At 47.5% G+C, this 18,207-nt stretch overlaps 1 protein-coding gene across 1 annotated transcript in view; it reads left to right on the forward strand.

The window, feature by feature from the left end:
- CLIP2 (CAP-Gly domain containing linker protein 2) overlaps positions 1-18,207 on the forward strand; it is a 68,794-nt gene that overhangs the window by 10,301 nt on the left and 40,286 nt on the right. The window contains exon 2 of the mRNA XM_084218854.1: positions 10,894-11,432. Coding sequence (XP_084074980.1) covers positions 10,894-11,432 — 539 coding nt within the window. The remainder of the gene's footprint in view (positions 1-10,893; positions 11,433-18,207) is intronic.

Genomic DNA, 18,207 nt, shown 5'->3' on the forward strand with positions numbered 1-18,207 from the left:
CATCAGCTCCCAAGCTGGATCTGTGCTCTCTCACTCCACATCATCCCTTCCCCACCACCACCCCTGGAGTGCTGCATGATGGCACTGATGTCATTTCTGGGGGTCACTGAGATCTGTTGGATTTGAGAACACTTGCTGTGTTTGTATCATAGCTCATGTATTCTAGGATCAGATCTGGGTCATGATCATGTTTACTTTCAAAAAAAAAAAAAAACCAAACAAACATCCACTACAAACAGGTGACTCTGCAAATAATGCCTGTTCATGTACAGCTCATTGCCTTTTGAGTTGGACACTTAGCTGTTAAAGCCAGGTATTTGGAATGAAGTAGATGACTCAGTGTTAATCTGCTCTCCAATATCCTTTTTATTAGATTAGGCAAAGCAAAGGCAGCCCAGCACACTCTGCACTCTGTGGAGCTGTGCACAATCAGCCCTTTGTGTGCTGGGCAGCCTGCTCTGTGCATGCATGTATGGCTGGAGGAATAAAGGCTGCAGGAGGGATGAATCAAAGCTGTGTTTAGCACAGTGCAGCCCCAGGATTGTGCCCAAGTCTGCTTGGCAGAGGTGGTCATTTTTGAGGGGGTCATTTTTGAGGTGGTCATTTTTGAGGTGGTCATTTTTGAGGTGGTCATTTTTGAGGTGGTCATTTTTGAGGGGGTCATTATGAGGTGGTCATTTTTGAGGGGGTCATAATGAGGTGGTCATTTTTGAGGTGGTCATTTTTGAGGTGGTCATTTTTGAGGTGGTCATTTTGAGGTGGTCATTATGAGGGGGTCATTTTTGAGGTGGTCATTTTTGCCTCTGCTGTAGCTGCTCTGGGATCCTGGGGTGCTGCAGGGATCTCCCTCTTTCAGGGGGATGACTCAGAGACCTGGTGCAATCGTACTGATGTCATGTTTCTACTGAGGAGGGGAAAAAACTGCATGCAGGGGAGAAAGAATGTGCTTGTCTGTCTGTCTGTCTGTCTGTCTGTCTGTCTGTCTGTCTGCTGGTACCATCCCCAGACTCTGCTGGCTCTCAGCATAGCTGGTCACACTGAACACCAGCCTCAGCATGCACGTGAGGAGCCAACAAAGCATCCTCCTTCCTTCTTGTATGTCAGCTCTTAAGTTTTTTCTACTTCTCCCCTCAAGAGTAGCTGCAGACAGGGCAGGAGGAAATGTGGCTGCAGCTGGCAGCTCTGGTGAAGAGCTGTGAAGATCTTCCCAACTCCTGCCAGGGGGAAGCAGAGCAAAGTAAAATTAGAAAGTCAGAGAAAAGCTTGTGGCTGTACCAAAGAAACATTTCTGAGATTCAGCAGGTAGAAATGAGAAGTGGTTTTCTGTCAAGAGGAGAGGAGTGAGGAAGATCTTACTGCTGTGCTGAATTGCTGCATGCCTAGGGAGATTCCAGCAGAGCACTCCCTGCCTGAGCTTCCATTTGCACAAATGCACCAAATGAAGGATTTGGATTTGCTTTGAGCCTGAGCTGGGGGGCTGTGGGCTTCTGCAGGGCTCAGAGGCAGCACAGGTGTGAGAGGCAGAGCTCCTCACCTGTCCCACCAGGGAGAATCCTGCTCTGCTCTGGAGCCAGTCTGACCTGGCTGGGGGAGTGCCAGTGCTCTGCCTGGGAAATCATTTATAAATGTCTTATGAAAGACCTGTGTCTGCCTCCTTTTCTGTTACTGAGCACTCTGAGATGTACCAGAGGTTACAATGCTTGTTCCAGGGCTGGAGTGAACCACTGAGCACTCTGAGATGTACCAGAGGTTACACTGCTTGTTCCAGGGCTGGAGTGAACCACTGAGCACTCTGAGCTGTACCAGAGGTTACTCACTGCACAGCTGGAGTGAGTGCTGTGCCCACAGGCAGCGTGTGCCAAAGCTGGAGTCAAACCAGACTGTCTCCTGGCATTTGACTTTCCTTTCCCATGCACTGTTAGAGGTGCAATCTGCTTGTGCAAGGCTGCTCAGGTTGTGCCCTGTCAGTGAATACCCTGAGTCAGGCACACACAGCAGCCTCTCCTGCATCTTGTTCCCAGTACAGGGAGCTGCTGGGATCCCCAAAACTGGCTCCAGTCTGATCAGAAAGTAAGAACTGGCTCCCAGCCAAAGCCAGGCTCTTTTTTTGGTGCCTTCTCTTCTCCATTTGGTGGGGACTGAGCTAAGGCCATCATTTCTGAATGACTGAGGCAGTGTCATTCCATGTGCACCTGCTGCAGCAATGCACTGCGTGGCTGCTCATCTCAGCTGGAGCTGCAGGAGTGGTCCCAGTGCATCCCAGTGGGAATGATGCTTGAGAAGAATTCCAATCTGTAAAAAGACTGTGAAAATCTGTAAAAATTTCAAACCCCTGCTGCTCAGTTAGTGGGGGGAAAGCACTGTGCTTAACTTGGCTGCTCTGTGCGCTGTTTGGTGCTCAAGATAAATTTCTCCAGTTCAGAGCAGTCCCAGGACTGTTGCTCTCTCTGTGCTAGTGCCAGTGCTCTGCCTGGGAAATCGTTTATAAATGTCTTATTAAAGACCTGTGCCTGCCTCCTTTTCTTTCCCTCTGTCATTGGATCAGCTCAGTGAGAGCAGCTGTCCTCACTTCCATCTCAGCAGCCCTAAACCACACTTGTGCCTCGCAGATTCCCACAGCCAGAGAACAGCAGAGACAGCTGTGCATGGGTGTGTGTGTGTGCTGGGCTTTGTGGGCACAGGCTGAGCTCCTCCTCGAGCTTCTCCATGCTGCTCTGACAAGAAAAGGCTCTGAGAAATCAGCCCTGTGCTAGTTTTGTGGAGGAGAGAACACGCAGTGAGGGTGAGTGTGAGCTGGGCATTCATTCCCTGGGCTGCTGGGAGGAGGCTCCCTGTGCAGGGCAGGAGCCTTTCTGTGAGTGTCCCCTCCCCAGCTGGTGGTTTTGTTCTCAGGGCCATCCCAGAGGTTACCCTGGGCTGCTTTCTAATGCTCCTTTCTGCCCTTAAGCCTTTCATGACTTGCAGTGGTCAGAAACCCAGTTTGGCTGCTGGGACGAAACTTAGTGAGGCTTTAGAGCTAAGGGCTTGTTTGAATAGAAAACTGTTTTCTTGTCAGAATAACTTATGGTGAATTACTTATTCTATGTGGAATATTCTCCAGCTGAAGTGATTTTATTGTTTGTTTAAGGAAGAATGGAGACTGTTATTTTGTAATACAACCTTTAACATACTAACTCAGTGTTTATTAAATTCTAGTTTTGCATGTTAAATTCTAGTTTTGTATGTTATTGCTGGAGATGAGGGGTGGCTCATGCTGAGGAAGAAGATATGGGTGCTCCAGTCTTTGTTGAACTTGCAAAGCTGTTAAAGTTGTGGGATTTTTGTTTTCATTATTTCTGGTGAAAACAGGGTGCTTCTCCAGAGGTGTGATATGTAAGCCCTGTTTTAAATGTTAAATAGAGTATAGAAAAGTGAATGTTGAAAGAATATGGTTTTAAAAATAATAATTACATAAAAATTAAGGCTGCAATTTTGAGATTAATAGATCCATCCATATGCTGCAAGGTAATTATCCCTCAGTGAAAGAAACCTCGTGCATTTTCTACTAGTCACTTCCCTCCCTTGTACTGCCAAAACCAACCTGTTTTGCATATTTTATTGAACACTGTTGTTTATTTAAAAAAAAAAAAAAAACAAAACCCAAAAACCTTAAATCCTCACACATAAATATATAGCTTTGCTGTTTGTTTCTTTCCAGAATTACAGTGGATTTGATCCAGCATAGCTGGTAACCCCCCAGCTCCTCCATCCCTCCCATCTCTAGCAGGCACCAGGAATGTGCCTCCTGCCAGTGGCACAGCAGATTTTGTACCAGTCAGCATCTTGAATGAGACCTTTGTAAGAAAGCCTTTGTTTGGGGTGTCTGTGTGAGGCTCACTGCCCTTCCCAGCTGCCTCTTTGGAGGCAAATATTTGTCTCAATGGGCACCTCCTTCCATTCAGAGACATCTCTGCAGTGCTCCTTACTGGGTTTTGCTTCTCATTCACAATTATTCTTGCTGTCTTCCCCCTGACTGCAGTTTTATTTCTGGAAGTGCTCCTCTCTTCAGAGCAGCTAAACACAGGGATGCTGGAGGTGTATCAGATCTCAATATCCACACCACTGGGGTTATTCCTGGGGGCAGCAGGGCAGTAGATTTTCAGGGTGCCAGATGCAAAGCTCGCCTCTGTGCCAGATCTCAGCCCCAACTTTCCAGCTTTGAACTTGCAGATCTTTCAGCCCTTGTTTCCAGTCAGCCATAAATCTCTGGGGCTCCTTCCTCCCACACTGTGCTGCCAGGCAGTTGGTTATTGTCTGCAAAGTGTTGCTTTTTCTCACAGGTACCTCTTCCCTCTCTGTGTCTGCCTCATCCTGCAGTGTGAAAGGGCTGTGCAGGAAACAGCTCCTTCATTGCTGTGCTCCATCACTTCAATTTCCACGTGGTGAGCTCTTGGATGGGGTGTTATCCCCCAGCCCACAGTGCAGGGTGGTTGTGGGGGTACCAGCTGTGGGTTTCTCTGGGTCTGGATTGAAGGCACTTGAGACAGTAGCTCATGTTCACACTCAGGTGTTTATTATTTCTTATCAGTCTCACTGCTGTGAGTTCGGCAGCTTTTCATTAGAAGGCCCAAAATGGCTAACTGTCTCTTGGTACAAGGGCTTTTAAAGCCAAACTATCCAATTAAGAACTGACACCCAGATTATTTTCCCTTTTAACCCAATAACTGATCCCAAAGAGCTGCAATGGGGACTTTTCTGCCCAATTACAAAATGCCACCCAAACCTATGGAGAAGGAGCAAGAAGCAGCATGAAGAAGAAGCCCAGGATGACACCCTGTGCCCTCCATCTTCCTTCCATCCAGAACATACTAAAAATCCTAAACCCTCAATTTCTCACCCAGTGACACACCTACACTACTCTCTATAATCCATTTCACACTTTGGTGGATTCCAGTCCATTCTGGAGTTTAGGAAACTTTCTCCATGAGTGAGGGTCAGAGTCAGTGCTGCCCTGGGGGTCAGGGCACCCCAGAGCAGACAGAGAAACATTCCCAGTGCTGGATGGGGTATAATCATCCACCCCAGATCTTTGGTGCTCTGAGCAGGGACAGTGTCTGAGTGTCATCCCCATCTCACCATCTGAGCACTGAACCAAGCAGTGAGCCAGGCTGCTCTAGTGCTCCAAGGCTCCTGAAAAATCTGTGGCAGTAAAACCAGACCTTATTCCTTTGAGCTGGCACCCCTGTGGGCAGCAGGAGGGTTTTCCAACTGACAAAATCTTGGCTTCAAATGGGCATTACAGTCCCCTGGTCTCAGGACTTGTCCTGAAGCCCTGCCCGGGCTGGGAGGAGCAGAGCTGGTACCAAAAGTGGTTTTTTGGTTTTTTTTTCTGACCAGTCTGGTTGCAAGGCTGCACTTTGAGATGCTCTCAGACTGCACAGCTTGCTGCCCCATCACAGGTCAGTGGCAGGAGGGTGGAGTGTCTTCAATCTCGTGCCAGTTCTGCCAGGCTGGGGCTCCTTTTGGTGCTGGGTGGTGGATGAGAAGTTGATTGATTTACCATGGAGAGGGAACACAGCTGGGACTGGGTGGGCAACTCCGTGCTGCATGTCTTGTGATGTGGTGATGTTTGGGGGTAAAAACCTCTGAAAATTAAAATAGAAATGGAAAAAGACCTCTTTTAGGGGAACTGTAAAGCTCTTCTGTAAATACAATGTTTGTGCTTATTTCTCCCTCCTTCCTGACATGAGACACTACTCTGGAATCTCTCTTCTTTCTTTTGTTTGGTTGTGGTTTTAGTATTTTTTTTATTGTTGTTTTGTTGGGGTTTTTTTGGTTGGTTGGTTTGTGGTTTGGGTTTTTTTGTGCGTGTGGGGTTTTTTTTTGTTGTTGGGTTTTTGGGGGGTTTTTTTGTTGTTGTTGTTTTTTCTTTCCTCTTTCTTTTAAATCTAGTGTGCCTCCATTTCATCAATTAACTGCCTGTCTCCTGATTCCCATGGCAACACAACAGGCTGTTGCATTTCTGAGTGCTTTGGCACTTGTGGTGCCTGGCATGTGCCTCGGGAGCAGTCAGGCCACAAAAGGGTTCTGCAGGGAGTAGGAAACCCATGGGCAGCACTCCCTGAGCCCTGCTTCCCACACTGAACTGCTCTTCCCTTCCTCTCCTTCCTCCCCTTTACACACAAGTTCCCTTTCCCCTTTGTTTCAGCTGCCTGGTGTTAAGAAATGAGCAACTGGAGTGCTGTGGGAGGCTGTGGAGGGAGTGAGGGGATGGATGGGTTCAGTGGATGTGACCCAAACACAGCACAAGGCTGAGCAGAATGTCAGGGTCCTGCAGGGAAAGCTATTCCTGCTGCAGAGCAAGTGCTCTCTTCCTCCCTCTTCAGTTTCCAGAGCTTTCTTGAGGGGGGGTTTCTTGCTTCTCTGCTGTGCAAAGCTTCGGTTCACTCCTTCCTAGAGCAGTTTCCAGTTTCCTTGCCCTTTTTGCAGAAGCCCTTCAAGGGATTTTGGACACATGGCTTTCATTGGCACGGTAACAAGAGCCCTGTGAACGGGCTGAGACTTCAGTTAAACTTTTAACCTCTCCAGCTCTTGGCTGGTGGGAGTTTGGCTCCTGCAGTACTGCTGCCCTGTCAGTGTGGGTCCCTAAACCTGGTGGGATGCAGGAAGGGCTCCAAGCACCAGGTTCACCACAGTGGTGGCTGATGTGTAGGCTTTGTGGAAGGGAAAGCAGAGGTTTGGAGCTGGATAAGATGTGTATGCAGTGGATGCTCTGTGGGACTGATTTACAAGTTGTTGCTCAGCCCTGGAAGCTGTGACCTACAGGAAGCCCCAGAAGAATGAGGCAGCTAATGAACACAATGGGGCTGTAAAGTTGTAAGCCTGAGTGGATCCTGCTCACAGCTTGTTGTGTCCTGGAGCCTGGCCCCAGTGAGAGAGGGAGGGCAGCTGCTGCTGTGGACTCCTGGCTAGCAGGTGAGGTCTGTTCTGGGCAGAGCAGCACAGGGAGATCCTCCTGGATGGAGCAGGAAGAGCATTCCTCCTCGCTGGCTTCCAGGTGAGCTGCTGAGCTAGAGCACAGTGACCTTCAGAGAGTTCCTGGGGCTTCTTGGTTGGCATCAGCAGGAGCTGCCAGGGATGGAGTAGAGAGAACCCAGTTTGTTCTCTTGGGTGGGTTTCTCTTGTGCAACTCTTCTCAGCTTCCTACCTGACATCTGTACCCTTGGTTTGCTGTTTCTTGGAACTTTTTTCCTAGCTAGTTTTTTGGAACTTGTTGGCATTTCTCTGGGGAGTCTGCCTAGAGCAAGAAGACTTCTCTTCTTCAAAACAGCAAATCCAAGTGACACAGACCAATAGACCAACTCCTTTTTAGGCTGGAAAAGCTCAGGACTCTGTTGTGGCAATGCTCTTGGGTGTCTTTCCCTTCAGCTCTGGAGAGTGGCAGTGCCAATGTCAGCTCTCTGGAGCACTGCCACCAACTGCTCTCACTTTTGGGCTATCCTAAGCTACTCATGGGACTGAAGTCAAGTTACTCATTGCTGCCATTTGCCTTCTGAAAGGTTGGTGACCAGATACCTACCTGAGCTCAGTCTGCTTGGACTACTTGGGATGCTGTCTGGCCATCTAGCTAGTGGGTTAGTAAAAGCCAAGAGAAGTGAGTTCAGCTTGATCATGGTTACTCTGAAAACCTGCTGCACCAAAGCCCATTAGCTGCTCTGTGGTTATTATTTCATATGTGGGTAATGAAAGCCATGTAAAACACAAGTTTCTACACTGTGGCCATAATAAACAAGGTGAACCTTCAGGCAGTTCTTTATTTACATCCTGTGCTTTTGAATAATTCACCTCATGCTCAGGAATAATGATGTTTCTGCCTGCACTGCTCAGGAGCCTGGGATGAGATGGTTTCCCTGAGATGTAATTACTCTTATGTAATTCAGCATACCTGCCTATCACACGGGCACCTAAAATGAACAAGAGTGTGTAAAGTTCCACTAAAATTTTGGCTTTTGGGGGAGGACAGTGTTGCACCAGGAATCCAATGATCTGTCCTTTATTTTTTTTTTTTTTTTTTGGCTGGTCCAAGTCAGTTTTGAAGGTATTTGCTCCTGCAGTGAAATACAGTGAGGCTAAATGCAATTTTAAATCCTGCTGCATTGTTTGTTCAGCCTTGGGCAGCCTTCCTGCCTTTCTTTGCTTGAGCTTTGCTGCTGAAGGGTTTGCTTACCCCAGCCACATTGCAGAGGGGCTTGTGAGAGTTAATGTGACCTAATGTACCTTGACCATTGACTAACACCTGAAATCAAGAGCTGTGCTGAAACTCGAGCTCAGTAACTCTAGAAAAACAGTCTTGATCTCTTCTCAATATAGTAGCAGAGCCCCCCAGATTTCATCTATGCTTTTATCTACAGTAGGTTTAGTTTGGCTGTCCTTGGCATGGTGGGTATGTGTGCACAGACATGTCAGTGGCATGATCTTTGTGTGTTAGGGTGCTCTGCCAAGCACAAAACCAAGGTGTAAGTTGTGTTTCTAATTTAATTTATTCTCCTACCCATCACAGACCTTGTTGGTGATAAACTCCTGTAGTTAGCTTTGGTTATTTAACTCAGAGCCTTCTTAAAATGTAGTTTGCTAATCTGACTGCTTTTCTGTCTTGTGTTATTAAGCATTGAAATGACAATAGTGGCCTTATTTTCTGCCCATGATTGTTTTTATAGTTCAGATGGATGGAGCCCTGTTTCCTTCACACTTCTTTGTATTTAAAATCTTTTGTAAAGATCAAAAGCTCTAAGCATCCTTATAGTCTTTGGGTTTAATTTTTTTAAGGTGAAATTGGTTCTTGGATGTAACGCTGTCCATCTGATGGAGCTCATCTTGGTGTACTGTCCTACAAAATTGAGTGACACAAACTTAAATGCCAGAAATTTGCCCAAAAGCCCCCAAAACTTCTTGATGAACACATGAGGTTGAGGAAACTTCCTAGACAGGGTCCAGAAGCCAGGAGAAGGCTCTCCCTGGGAACTGGCTGAGCTCTGCTGGGAGCTCCATGGTCTCTGTTGCCACCAACATTTCCAGCTGGCAGCAGTGTTCACACAGCTGGGGACAGTGCTTGCTGTCCTTCCTGTGCCCACCATGGGATTCTCCTGAACATTCCCCATGTGTTATGTCCCTTTTGGCTGATCTTCTCAAGAGCTGTTCTAGCCCCCTGAGCCCAGTGAACTGGTTGGAGACACTCCTGGTTGTGAGAGGAGTTTGTACAGTCACCCCTTAACTGCTGCTCTCTTGTTCAGACAAGGTTCAGACCAGGCAGAGGCACTGCTTCCAGGGGCCCCAAACTTGTGGCCATAGAAATTGGTCAAGTGTTGACTCTGGAGTCTAACAAGAACCCAAGTGTCAAAATTGATCCCTTGTTACACACGTGATTTAGAAACTAAGTTCTTCATGCTGTTGCCCTGGTGCTCTTTTCTTCCCTCTTTCCTAGACCTCTGGCAAAGCTTTGAAGCATCTTGCTTTGAGAGCTTTTATGTTTTTCATTCTTTCTAGGAGCTCAGCCTGATCTGTCAGGCCCATTACTTGTGGAAGAGCTGTAGAAGTGTTGTGGACTGAGCCACAGAGATGGCTGAGGCTGAACAAGTTTCACAGTTCATTACACATAAGCACTCAAGTTTGGCTTGTCTCTGCAGCTGCTTGGGGTGTCCTCTGCCAGCCTTCTCTGGCAGCAAGTAAAATTTTTTTTCCTGGCTGTGCTTTAGTGTTTTCTGGTTGGTGGCACCCAGAAACTTCAGCTGAAAGTTGGGCTGAAGAGCCCAGGGAGCTTTCACAGGATATGTGGGACCAAACCTCCTGCCAGCACCAGCTGTGAGGGAGAACCACACTTGGGACCTCAGGGCTGTTGAGAGCTGAGGATGGCTGAAGGTCCATGGGATGGGACTTGCTGGAATTTATTTTGCAAGCTCATTTCCTCAGTTTCTCATGTGGTTTCTTTCAGGCCTTTGCTCAACCTCTCCCTTCAACCCTCAGAGAGTTTTAATGAAGTTCACATGTCCTTGTCACTTGTTGCCTGGGCCCAGGCTGAAAGCCCAAAGTTTGGGATGGGAGGGTTTGACAATGGGGTCAGCAAGAGTTGGATCACTGCTGTCTCATTTGCTTGGGGTGACTCTGTTCCCATTCAGGCACCTGCCATGTGTTTAAGGGTCCTCTTTTGTATTATGGAGAGTTTGGCTGATCAAGATTCTGCTGGAGGGTGTGAGCAGAACACTGAATACCAGCATCACCTGCAGTTTTCCTTCCCCAGGCAGCAGAGAATTGCTGGAAGGCTGGTGCTGGGAAAAGGGCACTCTTTATTGCCAGTTTATTGAGTTCCATGCACTTTGTGTGACCCTGCATGGAGGTTTGTAGATGCTTCCTGCTTAAAGAGATGCTGTGTTAGTGGGACACACAATGGGGTTCTCATAGTGCCAAGTACTAAAACATCAGTGTCTCACACTCTTTTTTTTTTAAATATATATATTTTGGTTTACTTTTTTGGGGTAGAAGGATGATTTTGGTTTATTCCTGCAAAGCAGCAGTTCACTGGGCTCCCTTTGGTCCTTAAGCAATTACCACCACTCCTGTGCTTCTGAGCTTATGCACACCCTGGGGCTGTGAGGGGGCTGAGGTACTGTAAAGGGGATGAAGACATGGGGTCATTTATTTATGTTCTGTGTGTGACCTGCAGAAACTGGGCAGCAGATGGAGGATCTGTGCAGATTTACACTGAAGAGGGTGTGTAAGTAATGGCATCACTCAGGCCCAGTCCTCACAATCTAAGTTGTTGTCCCAGATGTCTTCTTTCCGTAAATGCCTTTTCCTGGTGTTTTGGCTTCCTTCTGGGATTTCTCCTTATAGCAAACCCTGTTTTCCTTTGACCCACAGGCTCACCTTTACACAAGCAGGGCACCACATCCACCGCCAGCACCGAGAAGTCGGCGTCGAAGGTCGCCGAGGTGGGCGATGATTTCCTGGGAGACTTCGTGGTGGGCGAGCGCGTCTGGGTGAACGGGGTGAAGCCGGGAGTGATCCAGTACCTCGGGGAAACCCAGTTTGCCCCGGGCCAGTGGGCAGGGGTGGTCCTGGATGACCCTGTGGGTAAGAATGACGGCTCCGTGGGCGGAGTGCGCTACTTCGAGTGCCAGCCGCTGCAGGGCATCTTCACGCGACCCTCCAAGCTGACGCGGCAGCCGGTGGCCGAGGGCTCGGGCAGCGACGCGCCCTCCGTGGACTCCCTGACGGCTCAGAACTTGTCCCTGCACTCGGGGACGGCCACGCCGCCCCTGTCCACGCGCGTGATCCCGCTGCGGGAGAGCGTCCTCAACAGCGCCATGAAGACGGGCAACGAGTCGGGCTCCAACCTGTCGGACAGCGGCTCGGTGAAGAAGGGGGAGAAGGATCTGCGCCTCGGGGACCGTGTGCTGGTGAGTTGGTTGTGGGATCGGTGGGGTAAACACACCCCAGCTCTCTTCCCGGGCAGCAGGACAAGAACTCAATTTTACAACTCGTTTTGAAAGGTTTTTGAACGATTGTGGAAAGGCAGGGTGCCGGGAATGTTTCTCTGTCTGCTCTGGGGTGCCCTGACCCCAGGGCAGCACTGACTGTGACCCTCATCCATGCAGAAAGTTTCCTAAACTCCAGAATAGACTGGAATCCACAGAAGTGTGAAATGGATTATAGAGAGCAGTGCAGGTGTGTCACTTAGGTGGGAAATTGAGGGTTTGGGATTTTTAGTGTGTTGTGGATGGAAGCAAGATGGAGGGCACAGGGTGTCATCCTGGGCTTCTTCTTCATCCTTCTTCTTCCTCCTTCTCCATGGGTTTGGGTGGCATTTTGTAATTGGGTGGAAAAGTCCCCATTGCGGCTCTGTGGGATCAGTTATTGGGCTAAAATGTGATATAATCTAGATGTCAGTTCTTAATTGGATAGTTCAGCTTTAAAAGCCCTTGTACCAAGAGATTGTTGGCCATATTTGTGGTGCTTTTCCAGCGCACTGACCCTGGTGTGGACAGCGTGCAAAACTCTAGATAAGGTAACAATAAACAAGAACCTGAAGACTGAAAAGATCCAGTGCATCTCTCTTCCCTGACACAAAACCACTCCAGGAGGGTCTCCCCTGACAGGGGAGTTCCCTAGGAGGGCCCAGCCTGAGTCCCAGAAGTTGGGGAATGGGCAACGGGTACCCTGACATGTTGGTTTCTCGATATCAGTCAGGGTATCAATCCCTCCAGGTCGGGATTGAAGGCACTAGAGATGGTAGGTCATGTTTGGACTCAGGTGTTTATTGTTTCTTATCAGTGAAACAGCATCACAACCATGAGTTCAGCAGCTTTTCATGAGCAAGGCACAAAATGGCTCTCTCATGGCTACTGCTTAGCTCTAATCACAGTTCTGCTGTCTCTGAGGCCTGCTTTTTGCAGCTTTCCCAAAACCCTCTGATTTTGTGGATTCCCACATTTCTGAACCAGGGAAGCAGTGGAATGATGCTCTCCAGACTTGTTTTACCCCTTTCTTCTCCTGACCATAAGTTCTCTGAGACAGGACCTGTTCCCTGAACACTCTGCTCATCTCAGTGGGGCCCACCCAGTGTGAATTTTGGCATAGCCACAGAATACAACCTGGGAGCATCTCTCCCCTGGGCTTCCGTTGAGCTGTGCTTTGGGAATGGTTTGGGTTTTTAAGTTTGCTTTTTTTTTTAATGAGGGTGCATCCTTAAAAGCCTGCCCTCCCTGCCTGCTAATTTATCCACCTCAGATGTTACTAGATAAAGTTTGTGCTGTGACTTGTTAGTGTAATAAATAGCTCCAGGAGAGTGAGCCTGGAATAAGCTTAGTCTCTCCCTGGTTCTAGCAGGAATGCTCAGCTCACAGAAACATGAGGAATTGTTTTGCACACAGTCATAGAGAGCCAGGAAAAGAACAGATAATAACCAGAAGAAATAATTTGCTGTTATGGTTCATTCACATCTGCTTGGCTTGGCAGCTTTTATTTTACTTAGGGGAGGAGTCAGTTAATCATGTTGGGTATTGGAATACATAAACAATAATTCTGAATTAACCCGAGTTGCCTCAAATTCCTTGAGCCAATCTTTGCTCATCCTCTATGGATTGGTACAGTTTTTAGTTGTCTTTATTACTCCTAGTGTTCCCTTTTCTGGAAGAGTATATTTTTATCTCAGAGGGGCTTTTAGATGTGTGGGATCCACGGAAGGCTTTTCAGATGAGGGAGGACCTGTTTTCAGTGAGTGCTGAGAGCACAAGGTTGCAGGGGACCCTTCCAGCTCAGCCAGATGGACACCTGGCTCTCTGCACTCAGGCTATTTCCTGATGGTGCCTTTCTTTGACTTCATTAAAGTCCATTATAGCTTGAAGACATTTTTGCTTTTCAGTTACTTTGTTCCAAGACCCTCTCTGACTCTCCAGCAGTTGCAGAAAGTGACTTTCAGCTTTCCATTAGACTCTTTCCATTAGAAGAGTTAGATAATATTTGCCTTTGGCACTCAAGACTTTTTTCCCAGAGATGTAAAAATTGCATTAAAGAGATGAAAAATCCACCCTAATGTTGTAGAACTCATCTCTTGAAGTCTGGCAAATAAATGTGGGACAATTAACCTTTGCTTTAGTGACAGCTGAGCTTCCTGAAATGGGATAATTGCTGAAGTTCTGTTAATGTGAGGATGGCTTTTTGCCTTTCTGCAGGGAAAGAAGGGCTGGAAACAGAGCAGTGGAGCATTTGCTGCCTGGGAGGAATTTCTGCTTGGTTTTTTGCCTAAGAAAATGTATTTTGCATTCTTTGTGGAGAGGCCTTCTTAGCAGCTGAAATCATTCCCCATGCCATTTCTTTCAGCAGAAGTGTGGGGGAAGTAGGTGGTTTTATTCTATGTCAGCCTAAATAAAAATTGATTTGAACTAAAAAGATTCCTCTTAGAATAGGTATTCTGCCCTTCAGCCATGCTCATGTTTCCTGACTGGAGTTGTGCAGCGTTGAAATGGAGTGGTAAATGAGGCTGTTTAAGGGCCAGGCTACATCCCAGGGGCTGGTTCCATTGCTGAGGGGTATTGCCCCAGATACCTTCTGGGGGTTGCCAGGTTTGTGATTTTGCTGGAACCTGCAGGTCTTCCAAGGCAGCGCAGATGCTGGAGCAGCAGCCCTCGAGCTGAGCCTGGGCAGGGCTGTGGAGCTGGGATGGATCCTGGCTTTCCCCTGAGCCTGTGGTTTTAATCATCTCCTCTGTCTGCTGCACACTGCTCTTGCCTGCAGTGCTGAAGCTCCTGGCAAACCATGGGAAGCACTCATGGATAAACAAATCAAGTTCTTTCCTCACTATCACCCCCCACCTGTCCCTGCCACAGCCCTGCTCAGCCAGCCCGGAGCTGCAGAAAACATTGAACCTCCTGAGTGAGAAATAATTTCCTGAGAAGCTCCCTGGGCAGGAGAATTGCAGCCTAAGCCCTTCTCCTCGGGCAGAGACAACTCACTGCTCTGCTGCCAAAATCCCTGAGCTATTTCAGTGCCTGAGACTGAAGCCTTGCTGCTGGAGAGGTGTGCAGGGTGTCATGAAGTGTGAAAAATGCCAGTCACTTGTTTTTAAAATTTTAAAAGTTTAATAGTAATGAAATGGTTATAAAAATAGTAATATAATTAGAGTAATAATAATTTGGACAATTAGGATTTAGGACAATATGAGACAATAAGAACAAAGAGTTAGGGACAGTCCAGGTACCTCTTTCTTGGTAAAATAAGCCCAAAAAAGGAGCCATGTTACAGAGGATTAACCCTTAAAAGCAACAGCCTGTTGCATATTCATACACCTCACACATGATGCATAAATTCCATTCAAACACAGGATTCTGTCTGGGCAGTGTCAGCTTCTTCCTCTGAATCCTGAAGGCTGAGCAAGGTGGGAAGGACTCGATAATGGGGCAATAAATTCTCTTTCTCTGGAAGATTGAGGTGTCCTGTGGCTGCTACCTTGGAGCAAGTACCTCATTCTTCTCTTTTTTCAAAAAGTATCTTACATAGCATAGTTTCTATTTTAACATTATGTTATAACCTAAACCTGTATTTAACACACTGCTTAAGAAAATTAACACAGCATCACTTTCTAATAAAACACATATAATATTCATTTTAATATTTGCAAACAGCCAATCATAAAATATGCATTTTTCACATGAAGGAAGGATTCCTGCTCTTTATTCTCCTGGTTAACCATTGGAGCTCTACCAGCTTGTGGAGTCCTAGAGGTGCAGCAATGCTCCTGTGTGGCCTTTCTCAGTCACCAGGCATATTCCCTTATTGGTAACCTGGCAGAAAAGAAGGAGGGATCCTGTTCTGTATTTCTATCGAGGCAGGATTCTCAGTATTCCACTGCCTGCTTAGAGCTCCAGCAATTGCTGTGTCATGGCTGGGGAGTGCAGCAGAGTGGCAGTGTGGGGGTGGTGGCTCCCTGTCCCTGTGGAAGTTTGTGACAGGCAATGGGAAGTGTTCCAGCTGTTTGCAGGATTCAGGAGGTAAGAAAACATCTGGGGCTCCTGGTCAGAGCTCTTTGCTCACTGTATGGGATTGTTGCTGGAAAGGGGCTTTTTACAGGAGTGTGTACTGTCAGGATAAGGGGGAAAGGCTTCAAACTGACAGAGCAGGGTCAGGTTTGGCATGAGGAAATATTCTTCCTGGTGAGGGTGGTGAGGCCCTGGCACAGGCTCAGGGAATTGTGGCTGCCCCATCCCTGGGCAAGGTTGCATGGGGTTTGGAGCAACCTGGTCTAGTGGAAGGTGTCCCTGCCCATGGCAAGGGTGGAACAAGATGAATTTAAGGTCCCTTCCAACCTAAACCATCCTGTTTTTATGCAGTGAAACAAAGAGGGAAATAAATAGCCCAAAGCAGCTGCCCTGCCCTGCTGCCCCATTAACCCTTAGAGGCTCTTTGTGCACACCCTCCTAACCATTCATTTGGGCTGAGCCACTGCCTGGCCCTTGTCTGCTGGGTGCAGTAGCTGTAGTTAGATGGGAGCTCTAAGTGGAGTGTGGTGGAGCAAACTGTGTTAATAACACAGGCAGACTTGGTATTGGAGCCAGCCCCAGGAGGAAATGCTGTAATTCCAGGCTTTCCTTTTACACCACCTCCCTAGGATATTATTTTCTCCCTGGTGCCTGACAGATAAATCCACAGAAATGTCTTGCATCAGCAGTGCTGTCAGACTCATTGCTGTGCAATGCTGACTTGTGCTGTGGGGATGGGTAGGCACAAAGATGAGTGATTGGATGAAAAGAAACTACAAAAATTCCTGTAGCTTCACACAGAGAGGGCTGGCCTGTAATTCCTGGCTGTCTGTTTCTCCCCTTACCTTAAAAGCCAGTTCTGGCATTCTCAGATGACATGGTATTTATTCAATCAGATAAAGCTGCTGATGGCCAGATTGCACATGGAGGTAAAGTTGTATTTACAGATAAACCTGACCACGAGCCAGTTCTCCACCTTTCACCAGCTGCTGAAGCCTGCCCCTGGCTGTAGCTGGGACCCAGCCCCAGTATGTGATGGCCACTTTTACCCCCTTGCATTATTTCAGGTGCTCTGTGAGTAGCTGGACCCACAGCCTGTGCCTTTGCCAAAAGCACCCTCTGTAAATCAAGTGTTCCTGTACAGTGATTTTCAGTGCTAGAAGGGAAATCACAGCTCCTGCCTCTCAGCTCGGGTGGAAAGAGGATCCTTTAGTGGGTGGATGAGTATGGGGAGGGGGAAATAAACCCAGCCATTCATCCCCAAGGGAAGGGATGGTTGCTGCAGTTTAGAGGCTGGGTAGAGCCTGCAGGCACAGCTCTAACAAGAGCAAGCCACACTTGTCCAGCAAAGGTGATTACCAAGTTCTTGTTGGCATCACCCAGTAGCAGAGTGGAATAAGCTGATGTGCTGCAAACACAAAGTACTTGGAGGTCCTCAGAGTGTGAAGCAAGTGTCCTGTGTGTGCTCTTTTCCTCCACCTCCTTCCTTCCTCTTCTCAGAGGTGAGCAGCAGGAGTCTCAGGGCTCTGCTGAGCCCTGTCCCCAGCACAGGACACAGGAGCTCTGCAGGGGAGGTTTGTCCCTGTGCTGGGCACTTTGTGTTCCCACCTCACCCTCTGCTCAGCAGCCCTGTCTTGTGGAAACACTTTGAAAATCAATTTAAATGGGTAAATTAGGATGTTAAACAGAAAGGACAATGTTATCACTGGATTTCTGCATGGGAGTATGATCAAGCAGGTGCCTCAGCCATTGCTGACCCTGAATGTGTGTGGCATGGCTGGGGACAGTCCCTGATGGCCTGAAAGACACAGAGAATTTTATTTTTCTCTTCTTCCTGAGTATTGGAGTGTATTACAAGCAGAGCAATGCCCACAGGCCATAGGTGAGCAGGAAACTGCTGTGGGATGAGCAGGACCATGAGGAGCAGAGAGCAGACACAGGCTGGAGGGGGTGTCACTCTCAGCAGCCACTGAGATCTGTCCTGCTGCTCATCTGGTAAATAGTTTAATTGATATGTTAGCTCTGTTGAAGACAGTGTCAGGAAGGATTAGCATCATGGTCTTTTCAGCCCTGGGATACTGGTCTGCATCCCATTTTGTCATTTGGATGGGATAAGCCCAGTGAAATGTGATGTCAATGATGCTACAATCAGCAGGGAAGGTGTGTGGATGTTCTTCCATGGCTGCATGGTGCTGCTCTGACTCACCAGTGGATGCAGACCTGCTGAATATCCTCTGAATATCCTTGGCTTCGTTGTGTTGTGAAGGTCAAGCCCCAGACTGTCCCTTGAAACTACTGGGGATGTTTCATTGGGGAAGGGATGAACTAATTCAAGCTGTGTGCTGCAGCCTCCCAGGACTTGAGGTTGGGCTCAGACTTCAGAGCTGTGCCATTTAGTCCATAAAGGTGCAGTTATTTTTAGTCTAGGAAAACTCTTTTTTCCTTTACATTAGCAATTTTTTAGGGATTTAGAATTGTTAAATATAACATTGCTACTCTAAAATACACAAACCCAGAGTTTTCTGCATTCAGCTGTCACTGTTTTCTGTAGGAAAATAACATTCTGTTGATACCTTTTAATGTTCAATTTAATATTAAGAAAATGAATAACTGCAAGTCATTTGGGATGAAACTGCAAATTTAATTTTAAAGTTATATTTAAGCTTTCTTCCTAGAATTTAGGCTAGAAAGGTTTAGA

Source organism: Fringilla coelebs (genome assembly GCF_963513975.1).
Source record: "Fringilla coelebs genome assembly, chromosome: 20".
Classification (NCBI taxonomy): domain Eukaryota; kingdom Metazoa; phylum Chordata; class Aves; order Passeriformes; family Fringillidae; genus Fringilla; species Fringilla coelebs.